Genomic DNA, 26,199 nt, shown 5'->3' with positions numbered 1-26,199 from the left:
AAGGGTGGGAGAATCCCTGCCCAACAGGGTGGTTGGCCCTTCCAGGCCCCGGAGGTCTGAGGGAAGGCCAGGAGGAACCCTGCTCCAATAGGGTGTGGACAATAAACCCAGGGGCATGGGGGGAAATTCTGAAGAAAAAGAGGAATACCCCAGCCCCGGCTAAACAGAAGTGCAGGACCCACCGAGGTGGAGAGGAAGCTTGGTCACATTATTTATAAATATGATTTAGACAAAGGCATTGAAAGCTACACCTCTAAGGTCATGTCTGTATGAGGACACTCAAGATATTTAAGGCAAGTCAACTAAACATGTGAAGTTAATGGGCTGCTGTCATTCAGGAATGAAGTGGCCTATGTTGCTAAAACAAAGCCACCCTGCTTTACCTCTTTGTGTCCATTAATTCTTTTGCGTAGAGACTGTCTGGTTTGGCCAATGTACATGGCAGAGGGGCATTGCTGGCACATGATGGCATATATCACATCGGTAGATGTGCAGGTGAACGAGCCCCTGATGGTATGGCTGATGTGATTAGGTCCTATGATGATGTCACTTGAATAGATATGTGGACAGAGTTGGCATCGGGCTTTGTTACAGGGATAGGTTCCTGGGTCAGTGTTTTTGTTCAGTGATGTGTGGTTACTGGTGAGAGTAAAGATGGACTACAAGCTATCAGGAACAGTATCCCCGATAATGTCACAGCTAACCTGGTGTTAATGGACACAAATCTGACATCAGGAATCATAATACTCAAAAACCAGTGGGAGAACACTTTAACCTGTCTGGCCATTCAATGACAGACCTGCGGGTGGCTATATTACAACAGAAAAACTTCAAAAACAGACTCCAATGAGAGACTGCTGAGCTGGAATTTATATGCAAACTAGATACAATCAACTCAGGATTGAATAAGGACTGGGAATGGCTGAGCCATTACAAACATTGAATCTATCTCCCCTTGTAAGTATTCTCACACTTCTTATCAAACTGTCTGTACTGGGCTAGCTTGATTATCACTTCAAAAGTTTTTTTTCTCTTACTTAATTGGCCTCTCAGAGTTAGTAAGACAACTCCCACCTGTTCATGCTCTCTGTATGTGTGTATATATATCTCCTCAATATATGTTCCACTCTATATGCATCCGAAGAAGTGGGCAGTAGTCCACGAAAGCTTATGCTCTAATAAATTTGTTAGTTTCTAAAGTGCCACAAGAACTCCTGTTCTTTTGGCGGACACAGACTAACACGGCTGCTACTCTGAAACCTGGTGCTAGATAAAGTCCACATGTTAAACTCGTGCCCCACATGCTGGCTCAGAAGACAGATATGCTGCTTCCTCAGTCTGGAAGGATATTATTACTGGTTCATCTCCACCTTTGCCTTGATTGCGGCTCCCCTGAATGATCTACTAAAAGGCAGAGACACCAAAAAGGTCTGGTGAGACGACTGATGCGATGAACCTTTCAACGGTCTGAAGGCGTGGCTGGGCTAGATGCTTATCCTTGCCAATGCAGACTTCTCCCAATAGTAGTTCATTCACCGGAGGCCAGGCTGGGAGTGGTGCTCTCCCAGGACTTTGACGGCAAAGAGCACCCAATCCAATATTTAAGCAGAAAGTTGTTCCCCAGGATGAGAACATATTCTGTTATTGAGAAGAAAACTCTGACTATCAAGTGAACTGTGGATTCCCTGAGGTATTACCTGACCTGCTGGTAGTTCATTTTCCCTAGTCACAGAGCATGCATCCTTGTGATGGCTACATTCTATGAAGGACTCAACCTCCCAGATTATGCAAATACTATTTTGGGACAGGGGACAACACTCAAGCAAGAAACATTTTGACGTTTTTTGCAGCAAAGACATTGACTTAGTTTCAATATCATTTTCAGAACCTCAAACTCTCCTGCACTTTTGCAAGAAACATTCTGGCACTGACAGAGCCATAGATATGATGGTAAATCACCTTTGATTCTCCAACAGTCTTTATTCCCACATATATAACTATGATCTTTCCTGTTCCTTCAGCAAGTTCATTTTACCCTTATTGGTAGCCAAAAACCATCCAGTTCACCCAGTCAATCTAAGGTTCAGTTGTTATGTAACATAATGGAGAGCATGAAGTGTGATCAACACATGCTAATATTTTGAAAAGCATAACATGATGCATGCGTATGAAAGTTCTAATTATCCTCACACCACACATATACACAATGCAGGCTATTCCATACATTTATCAGATAATTCACAAAAACTGTAGACAGTAAGTAAATGAACATAACCCTATCCCCCGACTCCCCACTGATATCCTAAACTACTTTTCAACACACTTACGGCAATCATTTTCATCACTATCCTCTCCGCAACTGTCGTCCCCTTTGCATGTCTTTGAACGGTGTTTACACTTCCCATCGCCACAGTTAGACTCCTCTGGACTACAGCCTGAAGAAGCGAGATCTATAAATATCATGGCACTTCCCAGTCACAGCGTCATTCATCCAAGGATCTGAAAACACTCAAGAACACAGTACTCTGAAGTAGGCTAAGATTATCCTTTCCATTGTTTTAGTCCTTTTACAGGAAGCTCTGGAATAAATATGTAAAACATTGACTGTTTCTTGGAAGGTCTGGTTCTTATGCAATATGTATTTTATTTTTGGTAGGTGGAGGGTTATATGGTATTATTGAAGGATATTATTTCAAGGATTATTCCCTCTGATTGCACTTTTTAGAAAAAGTGTTTTACAGCCCTCTGAGTGCCTTGCTGAAGGACTGTTTTTAAAAACAGAAATTGAATAAGCTTACCACAGTCTAATTCATCACTGCCATCTGAGCAGTCTTTCCATCCATCACATTGGTTGTTTAAAGGAATGCATGTTCTGTCTGTACATTTAAATTGTTTAGGACATGCTAGAAGAAAAAAAATATAGAAGTAATGAAAATGGTGTCATGGACCAAATATGCACTGAGGGTGGCAGTACCTCATTATTTTTGTTCTATAAAATTCAACTAAGGCAAATGCGATTTTTTTTTTAAAAGGTCAGTGATTTTAACAGGTGCTCTGATTTATGTGAATTTAAATTAATGGGTTGGAGAATTTAAATCGGTATTAACCTTCTTATCATTGTCATTGAAGATGTGGAGGCCATACAGATTTATTTGCTGTGAGTGCTAATTATGCAGATGTTTAATGATTTAAATATACCAAGAATCTCCAACTGGACAACAACATTAAGACAGAAACCTGTAGGTTATCATTACTAGAAAGCTTTGTTAGTAACATTAGTGACCTTGCATAATAACTGGAGCATGCCAGCCTCTAGATTCTTAGGGACAAGGTTTAATACAGTTTGCCTGCAAATTTGCTGTCTGTGCCTGGTCAAGTCAGCAGAGACTCTTTTCCCCTCACCTCTGGACCAGACAGGCAGGATCAATCAGGTTGAAGGACAACTCTCTGTTCATTCCACAATTACTATGAGTTAGAGTGTGAAACTGTAGCCTGATTTAGGGTGTACTAATAATATTATTTTGGATAATATGGAAATTTAATTTATTTATCGTGTTTAATTAATTAGTATTAATACAAATTAATTATTAATATTAATAGTATGGGTTTTAGGCTCGCCAATTTGTCTGATTAGAAGATAAGGTTCTTGTCCTAAATCAGGCTTCACGGAATTTACAAAGGACCCTCGGGGGTATGACAGGAAGCTCACACTGAGACAGATATAGCCTTAAAGACTTTTTATTAAAATCAATAATAGTAAGTAAATGGTAAAATAATCAAAGTTACAAAGTTACAATTGCATTACTGCTATTCAAAAGATACATATGATAATATAGTATTATATGCTACAAAACTTTGGTTAATATACTCACACCCTTCCCTAATAACCTGGTGGTAAGAGACACAGGAATAGCCTGGCGCTTCAGGTTTCTGAATTCTTGAGTGAGGGATGCAGTGCTTAAAGACGCTAATGCTAAGAACTATCAAATCTAACTTAGGGTTTACTTGACTAACTAAAACTTAAAATCAAAACCTAATAAACAAAGAATAAAACTTAGGGAAACCGAGCTTAGCCTAGTTCCCTTGAAAGAAAGTTTAAGAAGAACAAATATAGCCTACTAATAGTAGTAGTCATCATAGATAGATAGATAGAAGAGAGAGAGAGAGAGAGAGAGAGAGAGAGGAAGTAAGTAAGTGAGAATGGAGTACTCTATTGAGGTATGTCACCTCTTTTATAAGGCAAGTGCCAGAAATCCTTCCTCTTATGCCCAAATTTCATTCCTCACCCACAGAAATGTTAGGGTACACTTACTCCATAGGCTAGTATGTATGTATGTACTGATGACAGGTATGTACGCACATCAGTGTCTTGTGGTGTACTTGTTAAGTCTGTGGGTACAACACTGAAAACCCCCCTATGCCATTCTCCATTGTCTATTGATCTAGGTAAAGGTCTTAGACATAGGCGTGGGTACTTCTCTATTTAGGCATAGGATAAACAAGATAAAGGTTAACTTTGCTTTCTGGATAAAAGGGCCCAATATAGATATGCTAACTTTGCTTTAGCTTAACATACAGGTTTTTGACCTGTAGGTCTCTTGCATTACAGTCAAACTTACTTTAATATAAATTTATGAACCTCTTACAATAAACCAGATAGTTTATTTATTATATAAATATTTATATATATATAAAATACACACACACACACACACACACACACACACACACACACGCGCACGCGCGCAAGCAGGTGAGTCCTTTAGGCTACAAAACGTAGGTCTATGAAGCAAGGTTTCCCCCAAAGCTGTAGTTTTTAAGGGGTCCATGTTAAAGTGCACTTGTATCCACTTACGATCTGTGTGACTGAAAGCTTTATATTCAATATAAAACCCTCTGTGCGTGACCAGTTCATCTGAATGGAAATTAATCGCAACTGAATAGCCATATTCCTTGTTTCTGTTGCTTTCAGCAATAGCTTTACAATATCTGTCAAGTATAGAACAGAATAATTACAACTACAATCCACCTTCACCAAGTCTTAACAGTATTTGTATGTTACTTTACTGTATCTTGCCAACTCAGCTACCCTATTATTACATGTACAAAACAACTAACATTTAAAGATGATGATATGGTTTGGATAAATCTTTACATTAAACATGTGCTCCCAAAACTTATCTTTGGAGGTTTAAAATACAATGTAGGTAACTTATTTTTTTCCAAACTATTTTGCATGTAATGAATTTCTTGGTTCTCACAGACTAGAAGCCTAAAGTTCTAAAAATAGCAAGAAGGTCAATACTGCAACCACATCCTCTGCCTTTGGAAACTAAAAGTTTGTTTAAAGGTTTTCAGTTCAGTTTTGCAAACCCAGCATTTTCACTTCCTAGACATGGATCCTCACAATCCAACATTGCAGTTGCAACCTTGAATTTTCTCCTTCTGAAGGACGAGTGACTGATCACGTCTAATTTTGTTTTCAATAACCAAGGCAAAGAGCAATCATTAAAGAGACATTGGAAACAGAAAACAAAGCTTTAAAATGGCAAAGGATCTCACTCCCGAGAAAAGAAGCTAGTTCAAGATGGTAGCCAGGAATTCACACCTCCAGCAAAACAATGCAGGATCCTGCACTAAACATCTCTTGGACCACCAACTTTTGTAATGAATGTATAGATTAAGTATTTTTTTAATTGATGTGAAATAGGCATGAGGCTTTTATTACCATTGGTGACAACTATTTGACCTGTTTGCTGCTTAGCCATAATTAGGAAAAATACGTCCATTGAAAGCCTAAATAAAGATGTCACAATGTCTGCAAAGTTGTATGTTTCTGCACTGGAAGTAGCTGGAGAAATTCAAGATTTTAGTACAGAATGTTTTATAGAATGGCAAGTTGTGTCCTCTCTGAATATCACTAATTAATGTAAATGTCAAATAAAATAGTGAGTGGTGTTTTAACTCACCTAACTCCATCAATTTCTAACCAGTCCTTATCACATTTATTGGACCCTGGAGACTTCTCTTGAATTTGTATGACAAGGATTTTTAGTGATAACTTATATCCAGGCAGAGGTGCCTACAATCAAAGTGTTAAACAAACAAAAACAAAACAAAACCAAGCAGTTGATGCATTCTGTTCTATTACCTCAAAATCAAATGGACAGGCATTAATAAATCACATTCCCATCATCAGATTATAGAAGAAAATACCACCTCCGCCTACTCCCAGCAATAGGTAAGAAAGGTATGTAATAAAAAGGAGATTTCCTAAGGCATAAATTGCAGTTAAGCACCCAACTCCTTTGGGAGCTAGAAGCCCAACCACCATTTGTGTCTTTGAAATTTTCCTCCTAAACCCTTACAGTTAACAGTACTGGTGCATAAATAGGGCCCTACTAAATTAACGTCTATTTTGGTCAATTTCACAGCCATAGGCTTTTTTTTTTTTAAAGTCAATTTCACAGTTTCAGATATTTACATCTGAAATTTCACAGTGTAATAACCATGGGAGTCCCGACACAAGAGAGGGCTGTGGGGTATCACAAGGCTATTGTAGGAGGGTCGTGGTATTGCCACCCTTACTTCTGTGCTGCTGCTGACAGAGGCGCTGCCTTCAGATCTGGGCAGCAGGCAATGCAGAACAAGGGTCACATGGTATTGTGGGGGAGGTCATCACTTTTTTGGGGGGGCAGGGCCAGCCTTATGGGTGGGGCGACAGTCCAGGGCCCTGTTGTCATGGGGGGAGGTGCTGTGGTTCCCCCCTGCAAACACTGCCAGCCCAAGGCCCCTTTAACCACGAAGCCCTGGGTCTGGAGCCAGGGAGGAGCAAGGATGTGGCAAGGGTGCCGGAACCTTTGTAGAAGTGGGGAACCACCAGTGTCGGAACCAGGGGGGGCCAGGAGCCATGCCTCTCCTCCCCCCCCAAACTGCAAGCCTTGCACAGGCTCAGAGAGGCACTGCCAGAGGCTGTGTGCCTGCCCGAGGCTTGCAGTTTGGGGAAACAACATTGCCCCATCGCCCCAAACTATGTCCATGTTAAAAAAGGGGGGGCATGGCCCCCAGTGCCCCCAGTTCTGGCACTGTTGGCTAGGGACGCTCCAGCGGGGGATCCTACCATGTGCTGGGCTCCAGCTGCTAATCCCAGCCGGGTCAGACCCACCTCCGTGAACCTCCCCCGGCTGCAAGAAGCTCTGCGGCTGCCACCTGTAATGACCCCTGGGGAGCGACCTGTACAGTGACCTGGCTGGAGAGCGATGGGGGCAGGAAGTGAGGTGGAGGTGCAGAGCTTCCCACAGCTGGGGGAGGTTTCTGGAGATGGGTCTGACCCTGCCCCAGGAGCAGCCTCTGCAGCACAAAAGGAAGTCCCATCTCTCCCCAGCCCTGCCAGGAGCCTGGAGCATGGTAGGATCCCCAGCTGAGGCACCCCCAGCCCTGCCCCTCCCTGGCACATTTCACAGGGGAGACCAGATTTCACAGTCCATGACGGGTTTTTCACAGCCATGAATTTGGTAGGGCCCTATGCCTAGATTATAGTGTTATACTGTCAAGTGTTAATGGCTGCCAGAAAGCAGAAGTCTGATCTACAGACAGTTGCAAGCCTTTATTTAATGACAGCTGGAAATAATTGTAAGCCACTGTCCAAGGCAATGGGGCTGCATGGCAAACCCTATTAGAAGCTAAGGCCAGTGGACTGCAAAGTTTCCCTGGGACTGACTGCAAACATAGGAGCAAAGGCATTGATTGACATAGATAGCCACACATTGCTGTAACCACAGGCAGAAAGCTACGAGAAAGCCAGCAGGTAGTGGGAGAAGCAGTAGTTTACGTAGCCCTGTGAGGAAGCCGAGAGTCGGAGCTTCTTTTGCAAACATCTTTTGGAAAAGCAGACTTAGATTTCTGAACAAGAAAGCTTCCTCCTGTTTGTTTCTACTGCGTTCAAGCAAACAGGACTGTGTGCATCCTTTGTGAAGGAATAGGACTGCACCAAAGTAATACATGACTTGTATCATCCATTTCTCTTCCTAGTGGAAATGATCCAGCCAGGCCCCAAATAGCCACTAACTGCTTATGCCAAGGGGGTAATAATAGGCTGCTGAGTTAGAACAGAGTAATAGGCCTACTAGTCCAGTATTTTGTAGCTACCACAGGCTAATTTGTCGTCGCCTGCCCCACTTGCAGAGGTACCTAAAGCCTAGTCTGCAGCACAGATGAAAACATGCGATCAGCTGCCATTTTTATGCACAATGGTTGCTAGCAGGGTTCGTGGCATGGATTTCCTTGTTTCATCCACAATGGAAGGCATGTGCTCCCATTTTTACTTCTGATACATAAAATGAAAACCTAATGAAATCACTACTATTTGCACAGACTTACTCTGAGTAGCCAGCTGCAGTCAATGTTTGGTGGATAGTAGCTTGGATAATAAGGGGAACTCACTGTCCCATTCCAAGAGATGTAACGCCCACCACAGACTGGAAGAGAAAAATACCAATACATCTACACAGTTATATAAATGGCACTTAAGAGGAGTATTTAATTCACTCTCTGTTCCTTCTCTAGATACAGACTAGAGATAGGAGAATGGGCCATGACACTTGCCATCTCACTTCATCCTATGTTCCCAGAGAATAACTACCCTACGTTGTCATCATTCTGGGATTTCCTATCACATCTCCTATTTCTAGACATAATTAAAACAATTAACTTTCAAATGAGAGCAGTAGATGAATCCAAGTGCTGTCCTCCAGTATTAGCTAAGTACGGGTATATTAGATATCGATGATAAGAATAACCAAATATACTTTGCTTCCTATTACCAAGTAATTGCTGAACATTCATTTTGTTGTTTCATATTAGACACGATAGTCTTATGTCTTCAACTGTTGTGTATGTGTTTCTATCCCAGCAGCAGAAGCCTTTCAGTGGCAGATTAAATGAACATTTCCTTCCTCTCGTATCTACCACACTCCCGCATCCCCTCCCTTCTCCTGCTATCTATAGTGGTTCAAAGTTTTGCTCTCTCGTCTTCAGCAAAGTCAGAATAGTATACAGACTTACATGCTTTGGGAGCCCCTTAGAACCACAGGTGCAACACAAATGAGAGATTATACTAATGTATTATTGAGACAAGGCAAAATTCCTCACTCAGTACCACAAATGTAAGTCTGCAATAATGCCACTGAATTCAATGACTGACACTGATGTCAAACTGGTGTAAGTAAAAGTAGACTCAGGCCCCTGGCTTCGCTAAGTGCCAATATGGTTGAATACTTGTGCATAGCAAATATTGCTACTTCTTCATCCTTCTTTCCAAGAATAATATTTCTGCAGTTATACCCCAAGACATGCTTTTCTCATTTCAGTAGGGAGGCTACCCATTGATTTACTTTGTGAAGATAATATCGCTTTTTTTGACAAATTAAACAGAAGGTATATTTTAATAGTAATGGGAAATACTCTTACATGAAATGTTTTGCTTCTACTATAGCAGACTACATTCACAGGTTTTATTCCTTTCTGGTTCCATTTGTGGGCTATATGATCTTCCCACCCCCCCCACCCCCCGGTGTATAAAAGGAGTAACAAGGAAAGATCAACCCACCCATCAGCAAAGAACAATTTTATTCAAATAAAAAGAGAAGCTGTTCGACCTCACACTCTCATTTGCAACTACACTGTGGAAGGAAAGAGCAAACATTCTACACAAAGAGGATACAAGAATGGAAAATCCCCTCTTGGTAAATACAGTGGCCTGCAAGGAGGCATTAACATACACACACCACACCTGTGAATGTACCTCAACATTGATCTGTAGAAACGACCTCTCTGAATGGTCGTTGACTTCTCTGAGGAGCTTGCCATAGAATGAAGATGGCATTTTCATGATGTTAACACTGAACCATTAAAAAGTGGACGGAGATCTTCAATTAATTTCATGTAAGCCAGTTTGTGTATCTTTAAGACTGGTGCTACATTTGAATTGGTGACTGAAAAACTCCACTTCCCACTGACAATACTTGTAATCATCCAGTCTCTGCCCCCCAATTCCTATTGACTGTTTTCTTGAAGCAATATAGCAGTGTGTGAATTAAGAAATCAAGAGCAATTGCATTTACCTATTATATTTAAAACTGAATTCATTTCCATGGCGAAATTTGAGCGTCTAGTAATTTTGGGTGCCCAACTTGGGCAATCTTGAAGGGGTCTGATTTTCAAAAGGCAGGTGCTGCTGAGCATTTACTTAAAGTAAGACCACTGAGGGTATTAAGTTGGACAAGCAAAAACCGATGTACTCAAAATTATCTGTCACCTTTGAAAATTTAGCTTTGTAGGGGCTATTCCCTATAATTTATTCCATAGGGACAAAACGCATTGGCCATTAATTCTGTCCATTAATATCTATGATCCCTTATTTATCAGAAGAAGGGGGAAGATTCAGTAATGGCAAGCAACTAAATAATTATTGGTATTAGTTTCACTTCAGAAGTGTCTGCAGCAAACTGCAGGTGACTCAAGCCACGGCAACTCAAAGTATTCCACTGTAACCAGACGGAATTGCAAGCTTAACCCAAACACTCTCTACCAGTGTGCCTCAGACTGGAGCTGGCAGGAGCACCAAGATTGTATAGCAGCCTTGTGCCTCTTTACGGAGATTGCCAACATGCTCTCTTGGGAGTATATGTGAAGAGTAAACACGAAATTTAGTGAGTTAGAGCTGGGGGCAAATGCAACTATTAGGAGAGATGGTCTAATAGTAACCAGAGAGGAAGATTAATCCTACCAAATGGAAGGATCTCAATCCTCATCCTCTGCTCAGCTACCTGAAATCATCTTCAGGGAGATCAGAATGGAAACTTCTTTTTTCCAGAAACAATAACCTCCAAGAAGTAATGTCCTACATTAGTAGTGGCTACATCAAATACATAATTGATTTGAGTACATACCAACTTTAGGAACAGCTTGGAAGTATGCTTTTAGCATGTTACTCTCTTTTCTTCTGTCCAGTGAGAAGGTGACCAGCATAACATTACTTGATGAAGTTAACCGTATGACAGGAGGGCTCCAGGCCCCTGGTACTCCACACCATCTGAAATATAAACAAACATAGATAACATTCTATACTACCCATCCTTCTCTGAAATTAGACTGCAATTCTTCCAATACATTCAGCTGAACTTTGACATAACTCTCCTGGACACTTGCTTTTCTTTTATCCCATCAATGAATTGTTTGCCATTTGAGCGCCCAATATGTTGACCTGTAGTTTCCCAATCTCAGATTTCATTTACTCAAACACAGGGTCTGGGGTAGTTTTAAGATACCTGGTCTCACTGCCAAAAGGATGCTGCTAATAGGTACATAGAGATTTGCAGTTTTACAAAGCCATCAGATATGCAATATCACATCAGGCCAGTTAAGCCTGTACATAGTGATAGTACCTAGAAGCCAACTAGGCCGGGACTCCATTGTGTTAGGTGCTGTACAAACAGAGTAAGTGACAGTCCCTGCCCCGAAAATCTTGGCATCTGAAAAGTACCATTTCGCCTAGTTACATGTTTCAGAATGACCAATTACCAGAGGTTTTTCAGCAAGATGGAAGAAGCCACCCAACGGGCAATAAGGTAAAAACCTGCCAGTGAGGGAAATTTCTTCTTAATTCCAAGCAATAAATAGTTGGCTGATACCCTGAAGCACCAGGGTCTAATATCCCTTATAATTTATGCCACCTTCAATAACTGTGGATAGTCTTATCCATATGAATGTCTGTACTACTTTTAAACCCACAGTACATTTGAAGTTTTCTTTTATCTGCTTACTAGTAGGCAAGTTATCACTGATTCTAGTGGTGTTCCCCATTCTAAGTATGGCAGTTACATGTGCAAACCAGTAAGAGATTACCTAATGGTTATAGAAACTATCCACCGCACTAAGCTCTTTGATTCCATGTTATCTTGTGCCTTTGAGTTCCAAAGGTTACTTATTACGTAAGAGAATATTTTTCCCCATTAAATTTTATTGGCTAGTCCCTGGCCCTGTATACAGGGTAAACAGAAGATCCCAACTGACATTCTGTGTACCTTTCATTATTTTATGTACTTCGGTCTACCCAGTGCCTCTTACTCAACTCTTCTCTGAACTAATAGTCCAAATATTTTCCCTCTCATATGTAAGTTTTTCCATGCATCTAGTGTTTGGTCACCAGTTTCTGAGCCTATTTTATTTGTGCTGTATCTTCCTTGAGATGGGGTCATGAAATTGCATACCGAGGATATACAACAAAGTCTTCAAATATTTATATGCGGTGTGCATTTTTATGGTGTTGCACAGCCTCACTTGTACTTTCATGGCTAGGTATTTGCAACTGTGTACGGTTCACTATTGTACTTTGTGGGAACTACTCAGAATCATTGATGGCCTCCCAGTTGAGTCACCTTCTAGAACAGAGAATAGCATGAATAAACTGAATACTAAGGACAGTTAATGGAGATTGCCCTTTAGCTCATGGGATAGAACCAGTGGGTTTTGGAGTTCAAAGTGGGGAGGTATATTCGCCATCCTGCATGTGTACAGCTGCATTTGTTTCTAATGTGACCTAGGGGATCAAGTACACAGAAAGGGATGATCACCTGAAGCATCTCAAACTTCTCTTCCTCTGGGATTTGGGATCACACATAAATTGAAGTCTTGGAAGACTGCAAGGCATCAAAAGTCAAAGGGAACTCTGGATACAGCACCCACAGTAAATGATTATCTATTCTCAACCATGGACAGTGGACACGTGTCCATAGATTCCACTGGACCTGTCCAGAGCATTGGACAGAGTTAACCACTAGTTGTGTTTGACCACTCTAAAGAATTTTGGGGGATACACAAAAATACACATTCAGTCAGTGAACAAGTGTGACGGGTGATTAGTACCCCACAGCAAAACAAGCACACACACACACACAAAGTATTTCCCGCACTTGAATTGTACATGGCAGATAGACTTTCTCCAATCCCACTATCTTTCCTGTGTATGTACTTAATTCTCCCAGCGTATCAGCTCCTATTTTTGAGACTCCTGTTGGCAAACATGAGTGCACAGGTGAGTTCAAATGTACTTTGTAGGAGATAAATACATGTAACTGAAATAAAAATGTCCTCTCTGACATGAAGCTTTAACTGATAATATCACAAGCCTCTTGATACTAACTTGAATTGAATCCAAGCCAACACATTTCTTCTTTGCTTTCTAAATATCCAAATTACTGCTTGTAAAACACGATGGGCTGACAGTCCTTGAAATTGATCTCTATGGGCAGCAGCAACACTGAGTTCTCCACCGTGCTCACCCTGTGTGTCTCAGTGCTGATTTGAAGGGAATGAGGGACTACAACTAGGCAATGAGTCAACCAGTGTGTGCCCTTTTCAATCCCTGACCTCCTTGCTAAGTGCATAAACAAAGGTGAATACGAGTGCTAAATATTGGCAGATACTTATGAGTCCAGATATCTCTTTGATAGGAACTGCAACAAGACCACCTATTTATTTCAGGTAGGTTACCAAAGAGGCATCACATGGTACTGAGTTCTGGTCACTGCTAAACCAGGCTGGATCTTGAACTAGCCTTTAGAACCTTTAGAAGGTTGTATGTTTCATTACCAATCTCTTGAGCTATGCAAGCCTTCTTTTTTTAAAAATAAAAACTAAAAATGTGTTCATGAGCGCTCTGGGAGGTGACACATATAAGATTTGGTGTGTGTTTTGGCAGAGAAAAAAGTAGCTTTCCTTTATGATCATACCTTGTAATGATCTTGTTTTGAAGAGGAAGAAGAAAATCATATGCAGATAATCTGTGTGATGCACAACTCCCTGGAGTGACACCATGCAGAGTAAGGACTACAAGTCTCACAATATAGTTAGAAGGAACACGCAGCCTCCACTGATAAAAAGATTTCTTGGGATTCATCAAAGTTAAAGTCCTGTTGTTACCTGGCTTTGCATACAGGTCGAAGGATACTGATATACAAAAGACAAACTAGATCAGTGTCTGAAAAAATGTAGACAAAAGGGTAAATAAGAAATTAATTGGGGAAATCTCTGTCCAGATCCTAGTAAGCAGTTGCCCACATCTCTAAAAGACTACCCCAGCTGGCATTCTTGTCAGTCTCAGCAGAGAGGACAAGGACTGAATATACACTGAAGCCATGCTGTGATACATTCTCATACCTAGAAGTGGCCCGCTTTGGGACAAAGCTGAAGCACCGTGGTATGGTAGGGGGAGCTCTGTGTACCTGGCCTGTGAATATAAAGTCTAATTTCTACTTCTGTTAATCCAGCATCTTTCACAAATGCTAATTGCAATGCTAGAATTAATTCAGATCAGAGCAGCACCCATTGCTTTTAGCATTAGCAAGTGCAAATTAGGCCACAATCAGTTCTAACCAACTAAACAATTATAATGGCAACCAAAGTGCACACAAAAGATGAAACCCTCAAAATTAGGGCTTTTTTCATAACTCCATAACTTTGTATATGACCTCCCAAAAACTCACCAGACAAAACCAAACACAGCATACCTGATCTCACTGTAAAGCTGAAAGCACATGCGCCTTAGGTTTAGCTCCAAGTGAATTGTTTTAGTCATTTCCTTCAGTCAATTGGGGCTTATGTTTCAGCATGGGGTTAACTGGTTCAGAAGAGATACTCTGCCATCATCTAATATCTTTCAGGTACAAGTCTCCAGACACAGAAGTGCTTCTCTGAGACAAGAGACCTTTCAGTTACAGATCTGTGTCCCATAGCTCCCTCTTGTCTCACACCTTTTATTTGACTCTGCCTGCTCTCTTCTCTTTCTTTGCAAACCTTCAGATTACTGCTGGTGCATTGTTCATTTATGGCTGTACCTTGACTCCACCAAGGAGGAAACTCTATCCACACCGACATCTGCAGTGTTTGATTATTGCAAGTCTGTGTCCCCCCCATCCCTGCCATCAACCCAACATATACAGAGGCTGCTGCAAACTGTCTTCTCACACATACTGGCTCCCCATTCATTTCACATTCTTCCCAGAACTTCACTGGCTCCCCATTCATCTCACATTCCATTAGCCTGACAAGCCATCTCTTCAACTCTTGCCATATCATTTGAAATCTCAGCTGAAAAAAACATAGCTCCTCCCTTACCTATGCCTCTTCATTTCTCTCCCTCTACTATTCAAGACACTATAAAGCACTTGGGGATATCATTGGTATAGAAAATAACATACAAAAGGATCACTAACTATAATGGCCAAAATTTTCTAAACTGGCTGTCTAGAGCTGAGTTCTTCACTATATATTTCGGCAACTATAGAAGTGGTTTGATTTTTAGGTGCTGAGCAGCTCAAACTCCCAGTACAAGTCATTGGGAGCTGCTGGTTCTCATCTACACCTTTGACGTCTACACCTTTGTATTTGGGTTGCTAAATATGGCTTTAAAAGCTGAACATGCAAGAAAGTTTTGACCAGCAATTATAAAGAATTCTCTCTCACTCAGTCTATTACAGTGTACTCCTGTTTATCCAAAACCCTATTATCTGTACCTCTGCGTAACCCAAATCCCTTCCGTGGCCCGCAGCATGAAATACTTGTCCTCTGCAGCCTGCATCTCATGCTGGGGCACAAGGAAGGGATTTGGATAACACAGAGGTTTGGATAATAGGGCAGAGACACCCCGCCCACTTCCCCTCCCCCGGCCAGGACTGTGAGGAAAATCCACCCCTAGTTGTAGGGGAGGACACCCTGCTGCTGAATGGCTCCTGCAGCAGTGCAGGAAGTCCTCTGCAGCTCTGCTGTCACAGGAGTGAATAAGGCAGGCAGAGCAGAGACCCCAGCCAGGACTTCAATAAGGAGGAGGAAGAGGAAGAACCCCTCACTGTGGGGGAGGCCACCCCACTGCTGAATGGCTCCTGCACTCTCGATTATCTGAACTCTCAACTATCCAAATAAAATCCATGTCTCCCATGCTATTCGGATAATCAGGAATGTACTATATTTAATGTATAAACTCTTCAGGGCAGAGACTGTCTACTTCTCTCTTAGTACAGAGCTTACCGTAATGGGACCCAATTCTCACTTGGCCCTTAGACATTACCAGAATAAATATAATTAATAATAATTATTATTGTGGTGCTGCCACCATTCTATTGTTAAAGAAAACCTAGTTTTGCAAGTAGTAAAGTTGTGTATTTAAGAATAGTAATTACCTGACTTCAGTGTCACATCATAGTCTGAAGAATCTGAAACTTAAATTAAAAAAAGGGACATCTGTAAGCTATGTGAGCAAAACACAACCTGAAGGAGTTTTTAAGACTTTTTTTTTTTTAAATGACAGATAGGTTGTTACCAAAAAGCTCCATTGTTAAGAGATTAAAATCCTCTTCCACAGGAAAGGATTCAGCAGAAGAATTAGTAGTTTGAAGTGTATGTTTACTGATTATTTCCTTATGTTTCAGTGAGGTTAATTTTTTGAAAGAGTGCACTATCTCTTGCGGTGCCCAGAATTTATTCCAGTAGTAAGCTCGGAGACCATCTTCTCCTTCGCTGTGGGGGGAAACAATAGATTATAAATGGATTTCAGTTGTCATTTTCAGTTTCATTTTGATTAGTTCTGTAGTCTCAGCTAGCATACATCAATATTAACTTTCTGCACAACTGTTTTACTACTGCTGTATATAGAGGTACAAAGCCCTCTTCTTGCAAAGTTCCTCTTTTCCCATAGACTAGACAGACAAAAGTTGGATATAGGCAGATCCATCACTAAAACAGTTAAGCATGAATGCTGAAAACAATTCTCCTGAGGAAAAATCCTTTTAAACTTTTCTATAGAATTCGAATCACTTTTTTATTTTATTTACCATCATCTATTAAAGCTCTAGAGCAATTTTTCCTAAGGGCCACCAATGTGGTGGCTTTTTGAAAAACTTTGAGTTGTCTTGTCTGCTCCCATTGAAGTCAATGGTAATACTCCTGTAATACTATGAAGTCAAGTTGCATTTTCCTTTTGAAAAATGCCACCACAAAATTATACCCATGTTCTGCCCAGCCAGAGAACCACACAGTCCCTTGTTCAAATTATTCGTGTGAAGAGGAAAAAATAGTCTGCATGGGTATGTACATGAAGAAGCCGTGGCTGGATCAATTGATTTATGTGCATAAAAAGGCAGATGATCATGCCTCTTGATCCCTAGACTCCATCCCAAAATGGCCAGTAGCTCAGGCTTTCAAAAAATTACAGATGGAAATGACTGTAGGACCATTCTAGTCCATGCGCTGGCTTTCCTGGTAGGTGCTTATGTAGAGTGCTCTACCAGAATGTACACCTGTATATTTTGTTTTAGGATGTCAGAAAAGGTGTTGCATTGGTAGGCATCTTACATAAACAGGTTATTCAAAAGAGTGGAAGAGAAAGAAAAATGCCTATTGAAAACTGGCTTGCAAGATCTGAAGTAGGTGGATAGACTTGAAAGCAATCCCTTCAACCAGCATGAAACCAATCCACAACCAACCAACTTGAATTTTGTCTAATAGTTTTCCTCAGTAACAAACAAAGTATTGAAAGCAAAAACCTTAAGTATTTATCTCATAGCATTTACCCCTTGGTTTTAAGTATGCTACCGTACTTGCCTTTATTTCCCGTATTATAAAATTATACATATCCCTCCAAGGAAAGCCATTAAAAATAACACACACACACACACACACACACACACACACACACACACACACACACACTCACACAATTCATTTAGTACATCTAGAAAAGGACTTACCTAAATGCAGCAACAACAGATTTCAAGTAATATTTCCCTAACGTAGAAGACTCATATAGTTCTGCAAACTGACAGTTAAATAATTAGAAAGATAAATATAAGAGCAAAAGAAATTGTTAAATTTGATTGTCAGCTAATCAAACTTTTTGAAGTATCATGCCATAAACACTTCACCAGTAAATTGCATTTTAAGGTGACTACAGAGTATAAAGAGTTTCTAGTCAGGTAAGAATGGTAAGCAATGTACACATTTCAACTTCCATTTCAGTTTGAACAAAAGTTGAAATGAACTCTTCTTTAGCCAAGAAAAAAAAGTGCGTGTAAGGAAATATAAAAATTTTCAAAACTAGATTATGTGTTTTAATTATTTAAACTCCGTGACATTTCTGGTTTATAATCCAGTCACGGACAACTCATGTCGGCCATGCACAAAGCAGTTTTGAGACACAAGATTAACTCTGTTGGGAAATACAGGCTAACAGAGGGCGGCTTTGTGCTTAAAGAACTCTGTTAGCATGGACCTAGGAAACAGTATTGATCTCACAAATACAAACTTGTATGAGAAGCGCAAGAAAGCAAGCATTGTTGTGATGGTGAGGAGAGGGGAACCAAAAAAGAGTTTGTGCAATAATTTAAAATTGTAATTCAAAAACCCACACCCAAGCAGCAACAAATGAATACAGGGTAACTAGATTGAATAAAAAATAAATTCACTTATAGTTCTTTTACAAAAGCTGAATGTTTTCAGCTTTGAACTACCCTTATTTTAAAAACAACAACAACAAATATTGCTATTTAGTGTAAGATAACAAGGTTGCATTTGGCAAGTTACATTCCTAATGCACTACGGCAGCGTAACAGGTTTAATTGCCTCCCATCCACTTGCCCTGTCTTAAAGAGGGCACTTGTCTTAAGCTTTGTAACTTGACTCTCTCCCAGACTAATCCTAGATTTTATTACTTTGAAAGAAAAGAACAAATACCCATGACTCAAACCTCAGCTTTCTACTATACCTTTGAATTTTGAAGAAAGGATTTCAACTAAACCAGTGATAAAATGTTTTCGAGTTATAGGCTATGATACCTGTGAGTACTTACATAGTTCTGGATTGCTTCTGCTTGCATTATAAATTTCTGTGACTTTGGATCAGTGAGGTCATTTGTATAGGTCAAGTTAGGTATTTCTACACTTCCACCAATATAGATAAAGGAGAATGCTGGAGCTACAGAAACAGGATCATGCATTAGCAAAGTTAATAGCTTAGCCTTGCTCCAAACGTTCAAGAACCAGATGCTTGTGAAAGAACTGATTTAACCTTGATGTTACTCAACAGAATGATGTGAAAATAGGGCATGTTAATGAATCAAACTACTGCTATTCAATGGCTGAGGATAATACTCAATAGAGAATAATACTGTATTTGTAGGGGAGTAGAGCACAAATGTTGGCAATGTTGGATTTCTACCTATACAACCAATTTGCTAAAACATTACTGGCTCACAAGGATAGAAATTTTTATGATTTTAGGCTGGGATTTTAAAAGGGCAAGTTTCTATAGGATCCAAATCCCATTGAAAAGATGACTGAATTGTAATGGCATGCGGGCGCTAACTCCCTTAACTGCAGACCTACTGACTATGGAATCTATCAAGTGTCCAAGCCCAATCCACACCTTCATGATTCTCTAACTACTGTTTATCAACACATAGTTACTGCCTTTGAATTAACATTAACTCATCAGCCTAACTTTTAAGTTGTACCTGTCAAAATACGGAATGGATTCAGCACTTAAATGGGTATTGAAAAATAAATGGTGTTATTGAGGAATGGCACTTACATAATGAATAGTACAGGACCAACACGAGTACAGTGACTGCTAAGGAAATCAGAGGTAACATTCCTAGAAGCCACCTTCTCCAGAAATGCAAATTCATCTGTTTGAAGAAAGAATGCTGCACATATGAGATTTCTTCTTGAGGAGACTGGAGATGGTGAAGATTCGGACTCTGTTAAAGAAAAACAAGTGGAAAATATCAATAACTCAGACAACAAACCAGCTGCTGTTTTCCTTGCCCAATTTATAACTATTGCTTCATTTATGAGCTATTTTCCAAACGTGAACATAGTCAACTACATCCCCAAGAGTAAAACATGTTGATTGTACTTTGTGCAATAAAGCTTAGTTGCAATCTCTTACCTGCCCAGATCCATGTTCAGAATCATTGGGAGCTGGTATGCTGTATACCACAGGGATCCGTTTGGAGGGGAAAGACTGCATCTTTATGCTTCGAGGACTTGCTTCTGGCAATTCTAATCACCAAAATCCTGAAAGGAACTTGAATAAGGTGCACTTTTTCCTATTGCCTCTCTCATTTCACCTTCGGCATACTGCTTAAAGAGAGAGCCAGTCTGCGTTCAAGGTAGGTGGGAAGGAAAAGAGTCAGCACTGCTGTAACTCTTTGTTTTCCACACAGGCTCAAGAGATCCCTCCAAAGGAAGGAAAGATCAGTTATTCGTCTCCCTTAGAAGTACATGAGCTAGAGAAACTTTCAGTTACTTTTCCAAACAGCGCATGTACCATAAATGATCAAAAACAAATTAAATCCAAGCTGATCTAAATGCAGCAGTTTCTATTGAGCACCTGATAGAAAGCCTGGAGATATTCACAGGCATCTGAGGTGCATCATTTCTGAGGAAAACAGACTTCTACAATTCTAAAAAAACAGCAATGTAGTGCCTATGTCACAGAACAGAAGTACTAACAGTACTTTTCTTAATGTTCAAGTTTACCTTCTTGGAGTAAATTGCTTTACTACAACTGACGTGAAATTCTGCATGTCAATAAAGAAAATGTAGGCATAGATGCTGGAACTAGGAGGTGCTGGGGGTGCGGCAGCACCCCCTGGCTTGACGTGGTTTCCATCACATATAGTTGGGTTAGTTTGTTTCAATGGCTCATGGCACCCCCCGCTATACAAACTGTTCCAGCACCCCTGAGCATAGGTGGCTTAAAATATTAAAAGTCCTAGTATTAAAGTAAATTCAGGGAAAAAGTAAACCCAAAAGTGATATAGAATGCTGAAGGAATTTGCTTGAAAGCAATCTAGTCCCTTTCATGACTCAGGAATGCAAAAAAGAACCACACACAAATGTTTCTCTTTCAAGTCTTCCTCTCCTTTCCACCTACTCCCAATTTTACACATGGCTCGCTGATTGACTGGTATTTGTCTGACTTAAGTTAGAAAAAACTTTAAGATAGAAGAAATGCATTAGTGAAGAAAGCCTCTTAGATTTCCTTTTTTATAGTGTCAGCCCTGAAAAAACCTAAACAATACACATGAAGAAAAATGCATGAGAAGCCTTGTTTCTAGTTTATAGTACCCAATTTGCTGTAGTCATTACTTAGCCAAAATGTACATGGATTTTAATGACCTTTGCATAAGTATCGTCTACAGGATCAGGCATATAGGTGGTTGAATGCAAAACAATACTTAACCACCCTACTAAGATCCTTGCATAAAAACTAGTGTAGTGCAAACTATTAAACATTATACTCAATTTAGGGAAACTGAGGCTGGGTAATACGGTGACTTTCTCAAGGTCACATAGGGAGCTGGAATAGAAAATGGAGTAATTTGATCCTTTGTTCCAGCCACTTAAACTTATCACATTTTAGGTATTTGTAAACTATGAAGATTCGGGTCCTATAGATTAGAGAGGAATAAATTATAATCCCTTACACCGTAATTAGTTGAATGGAGATTTAAGATTCAGATTTCAAACATGCAAAGGGCAACTAAGTGCCCGAATCCCATTTGGTCCTCTCATAATCTCCCCTTTAGTGCACATGTTTCAGAGAAGTAAGACAAGTTTTACCCTGCAGAACTTGTATTATATCTGCTGGAGTTAATGCACCAGGTAAGAGTTAAATCACAAAGGTATGTGGACATACTATTGTAATGGGGGCTTCATCAAAGAAATGGGTTTAAAGATAGGGTTTGGAGAAGACGAGCAATAATATGCAGGCAATACAGTGTCTTAGAGCTAGCATACCATTTAGTGAAAAAACAAGCCTCAAAGCTGCTTGTAATTTAGGGCTGGTCTACACTGGGGGGGGCTGGGATCGAACTAAGATACGCAACTTCAGCTACGCTAATTGCGTAGCTGAAGTCGAAGTATCTTAGTTCGACTTACCTGGCCATCCTCACAGCGGCAAGTCGACTGCCGCGGCTCCCCCGTCAACTCCACTTACTCCTCCTGCCAACATGGAGTACAGGTGTTGATTTGGGGATCGATTTATTGTGTCTAGACGAGACGTGATAAATCGATCCCTGATAGATCGATTACTACCCGTTGATCCGGTGGGTAGTGTAGACGTGGCCTTAGATATAACCACCACTGTTCGATGCCTCAGAGGAGGTATTGCTATTCCACTGCACATTTTAAAACTTTATTTATGAATTGCTTCTCCAGAGTATATTTAAGAATGATAGGAAAATGTATTGAATTAAGGCTCCTCTCCTGAAAAGCAGCATAGACTTTAACAGCCGTGCACACATTTAAATATGTATTTATTAGGGCTGTTGATTAATCGCAGTTAACTCACATGATTAGCTCAAAAAATTAATCGCGATTAAAAAAATTAATCGCAATTAATCGCAGTTTTAATTGCACTGTTAAACAATAGAATACCAATTGAAATTTATTAAATATTTTGGATAGTTTTCTACATTTTCATATACATTGTATTCTGTGTTGTAACTGAAATCAATGTGTATAAATATTTGCAATGTAAAAATGATAAAAGAAATAGTATTTTTCAATTCACCTCATACAAGTACCATAGTGCAATCTCTTTGTCATGAAAGTGCAATTTACAAATGTCATTTTTTGTTACATAATTGCATTCAAAAACAAAACAATGTAAAACTTCAGAGCCTACAAGTCTACTCAGTCCTACTTCTTGTTCAGCCAATCGCTAAGACAAACAAGTTTGTTTATATTTGCAGGAGATAATGCTGCCAGCTTCTTATTTACAATGTCACCTGAAAGTGAGAACAGGCATTTGCATGGCTCTTTTGTAGTGGCATTTACGTGCCAGATATGCTAAACATTCTTATGCCCTTTCGTGCTTCAGCCACCATTCCAGAGGACATGCTTCCATGCTCATGATGCTTGTTAAAAAAAAATAATGAGTTTATTAAATTTGTGACTGAACCCCTTGGGGGAAAATAGTATGTCCCCTGCTCTGTTTTACCTGCATTCTGACATATATTTTATTTTATAGCAGTCTCGGATGATGACCCAGCAGATGTTGTTCATTTTATGAACACTTTCCCTGCAGATTTCACAAAATGCAAAGAAGGTACCAATGTGAGATTTCTAAAGTTAGCTACAGCACTCGACCCAAGGTTTAAGAATCTGAAGTGCCTTCCAAAATCTGAGAGGGATGAGGTGTGGAGCATGCTTTCAGAAGTCTTAAAAGAGCAACACTCTGATGCATAAACTACAGAACCTGAACCACCAAACAGGAAAATCAACCTTCTGCTGCTGGCATCTGACTCAGATAACGAAAATGAATATGCGTTGGTCTGCACTGCTTTGGATTATTATCAAGTAGAACCTGTGATCAGCATGGACTCATGTCCCCTGGAATGATGGCTGAAGCATGAAGTGAACATATGAATCTTTAGTGCATCTGGAATGTAAATATCTTGTGACACCGGCTACAATAGTACCATGAGAATTCCTGTTCTCACTTTCAGTTGTCGTTGTAAACAAGAAGCAGGCAGCAGCATCTCGTGCAAATGTAAACAAACCAGTTTGTCTGAGCGATTGGCTGAACAAGAAGTAGGACTGAGTGGACCTGAAGGCTCTAAAATTTTACATTGTTTTATTTTTGAATGCCGTTTTTTGTACATCATTTTACATTTGTAAGTTCAACTTTCACGATAAAGAGATTGCACTACAGTGCTTGTATTAGGTGAATTGAAAAATATTATTTCTTTTGATTTTTACAGTGCAAATACTTGTAATCAATAATAAATATAGAGTGAGCACTGTACATTTTGTATTCTGTGGTGTAATTGAAATAAATATATTTGAAAATGTAGAAAACATCCAAAAATATGTAAATAAATGGTGTTCTATTATTGTTTAACAGTACGATTAATCACAATTATTTTTTTAATTGCACATTTAATTTTTTTAATCACTTGACAGCCCTAGTATTTATGTCTTTGCAGGACTAGAACCTTAGATTTTAAGTTGAATGCTGAAGCTAGTTGCAATTTATCCTCAATGAAATTGCTCAAAATTCAGCCTTTTCAAAAATGGACTCAAATGTTTTAAACTTTTTTTTTTTTTAATTTATTCATTTTACAGTTTTTCATCAAACTTTACGTGAAATGTTTTTTTCTGGCAGCTGTCCCAAAAATATTTCTCCTTACCTCCATTTTTTCAAGTTTGGGTTTTTTCCTTCTATTTTTATATTGCCTGTTTTGATCCGTCAGCTTAGTGAAATTTTCATCTCCCACCCCAAAGCTAACAAGTTTAATTTTAGAAAGTTTCCCCACTTACCAACCCCTTCCTTCTCCCCCTTCAGTCATTTAAAAATAGTCTGTGAGAAATTTGGACCATTATGGGAAACAGAATAAACATTGTTTCAAATTTGCCACAACATTTATTTTTCATTCTGCAGCCAGGTCTAGTAACTATGCCCCATATCAGAATATATAAAACTTGTTTTGACAAAGACAATTATTATTATCATTAATAATAATAAATAATAATAGATACTTTATTAATTATTATTAAGCACTGCAATAGTGTCTAGAGGCCAGGGCTCATTAGTGCTAAGCACTGTACAAATACATAACAATTCATCACTGATAAAAATATTGGCCTATAGATTACTATCAAACGTAACCAATCCATATATAAATTGGTACGGGCATATTTTGAGATCTAAACCTTCAGACTGTCTTAACTGGTAATACTCACAGTAGTAATCATTATTTCGTATGGTGGTAGTATCATCCTTTAAGTAGACAATCTACAAATTAAGTATTGGTGTCAGAATCCAACCTAAAGTCAAAATGATGAGCAGTAGATTTTAGCATGTCTAAAATGGTTCTAGGATTTGAGTCTTCACCCTCAAAATTTTAAACATCCTTTTAGTACATGCTACATCTAAATGTCTGACACTTGCAGTGTAAATTCAGGATAAAACCCACAGATTCCATTAGATTGTATTCATAACACTTTTTATTCCTTCTTGACAAATATTTGTAGTAGCAATTGTGTTCTCAAAAGCTTTTAGAAAAAGTGTCAAATACATATACAAACACAGGCACACTTGCAGGGTGGGTTTTTCAGCTGTTTTGAAACTGCAGTGCTCAGCCAGCAGAGCAGAAGGACCTCTTTCTCCAAGTCAATTAGTATATTGTTCGGAAAGTGGAGGAAAGTGGCTTTTGGAATTCAGACTCCTGACCGAAGGCGCCATTACTGCTGATTGTTTAGACTATTACCAAGTCTAATATTACCACAGACTAATATTGGAGAAGTGGGATGAACAAGGAAAAGACTCACAGGTCACAAGAAAGGCTGGATTGATTTCCTTAGGCTGCTTATTGGCCTGGTTTTTGTCTTTGCATTCTTGAAGAGAAATACAGCTGCTGCCATGGGACCCAAATCTTCCGCTTGTTTCCTCTGGTTCTTGCTCACCCGCTCAAAGTCAAATTGATTGCCACCTGTGGGATCAGGAAGGAGTTTTCCTCCAGGTCAGACTGAAAATGACCTTGTGTTGTCTTTTTTTTTTTTTTTTGCCTTCCTCTGCAGTGTGTGGTCCTGGGTCACTTGCCAGGATTATCTGGTTATATCTCACTTAATCATTTCCCTGCCATTGCAGGGGCTTCAAGCACTGGTGCACCTTGGTCCCTCCTAGTCTCTGCCTGTGGCACATAATAGTCTAGTCTCCTGTGGGCTGTAATACTTCCGTCTCATTTTGGTTGTTGAGTTAGCGGCTGGGTGCTGTTGGTGGCCTGTGATACACAGGAAGTCAGAGTAGATGATCTGGTGCTCCCTTCTGGCCTTTAACTCTATGATTCTTCTGCCAAAACTGCACAATTGTTGTGACTTGCATGGTCATTTCCCATAGCAGTCATTGCTCTGTCCATAATTGTTTTGAAAAGTTGACAGTTATTTGTCCTAGCATACCTGTGGTCTACCTTAAACATCCCTTGCACTAGGCTTTCCAGACATGCAAAATACAATCTCACCCTCCATCTGAACAGATGCCCTGTATTCTCTATTTCAATAAATAGAATGTGTGGACATTTTGAAGCTAAGGCATTTGTGTGATCTTTGATGCATGCAAAAAAATTGAACATCCACCAAC

At 39.8% G+C, this 26,199-nt stretch overlaps 1 protein-coding gene across 1 annotated transcript in view; it reads right to left on the bottom strand.

Moving 5' to 3' along the window:
• The window catches only part of LOC128846600 (suppressor of tumorigenicity 14 protein-like), a 28,017-nt gene extending 7,938 nt beyond the window's left edge, over positions 1-20,079 (bottom strand). The window contains exons 1-13 of the mRNA XM_054045821.1: positions 19,999-20,079; positions 19,639-19,807; positions 18,899-19,023; positions 17,802-17,869; positions 16,376-16,572; positions 16,236-16,274; positions 13,791-14,007; positions 10,950-11,092; positions 8,380-8,477; positions 5,970-6,082; positions 4,856-4,989; positions 2,799-2,903; positions 2,328-2,435 (exon numbers count right to left, since the gene is read on the bottom strand). Of these exons, the coding sequence (XP_053901796.1) occupies positions 2,328-2,435; positions 2,799-2,903; positions 4,856-4,989; positions 5,970-6,082; positions 8,380-8,477; positions 10,950-11,092; positions 13,791-14,007; positions 16,236-16,274; positions 16,376-16,572; positions 17,802-17,869; positions 18,899-19,023; positions 19,639-19,807; positions 19,999-20,079 (1,597 nt within the window). The remainder of the gene's footprint in view (positions 1-2,327; positions 2,436-2,798; positions 2,904-4,855; positions 4,990-5,969; positions 6,083-8,379; positions 8,478-10,949; positions 11,093-13,790; positions 14,008-16,235; positions 16,275-16,375; positions 16,573-17,801; positions 17,870-18,898; positions 19,024-19,638; positions 19,808-19,998) is intronic.
• Between the last annotated feature and the right edge of the window lie 6,120 nt (positions 20,080-26,199).

Source organism: Malaclemys terrapin, chromosome 1 (genome assembly GCF_027887155.1).
Source record: "Malaclemys terrapin pileata isolate rMalTer1 chromosome 1, rMalTer1.hap1, whole genome shotgun sequence".
Taxonomy (NCBI): Eukaryota; Metazoa; Chordata; order Testudines; family Emydidae; genus Malaclemys; species Malaclemys terrapin.
The sequence above is the reverse complement of the archived record's forward strand: the minus strand, read 5'-3'. Positions and strand labels throughout refer to the sequence as shown.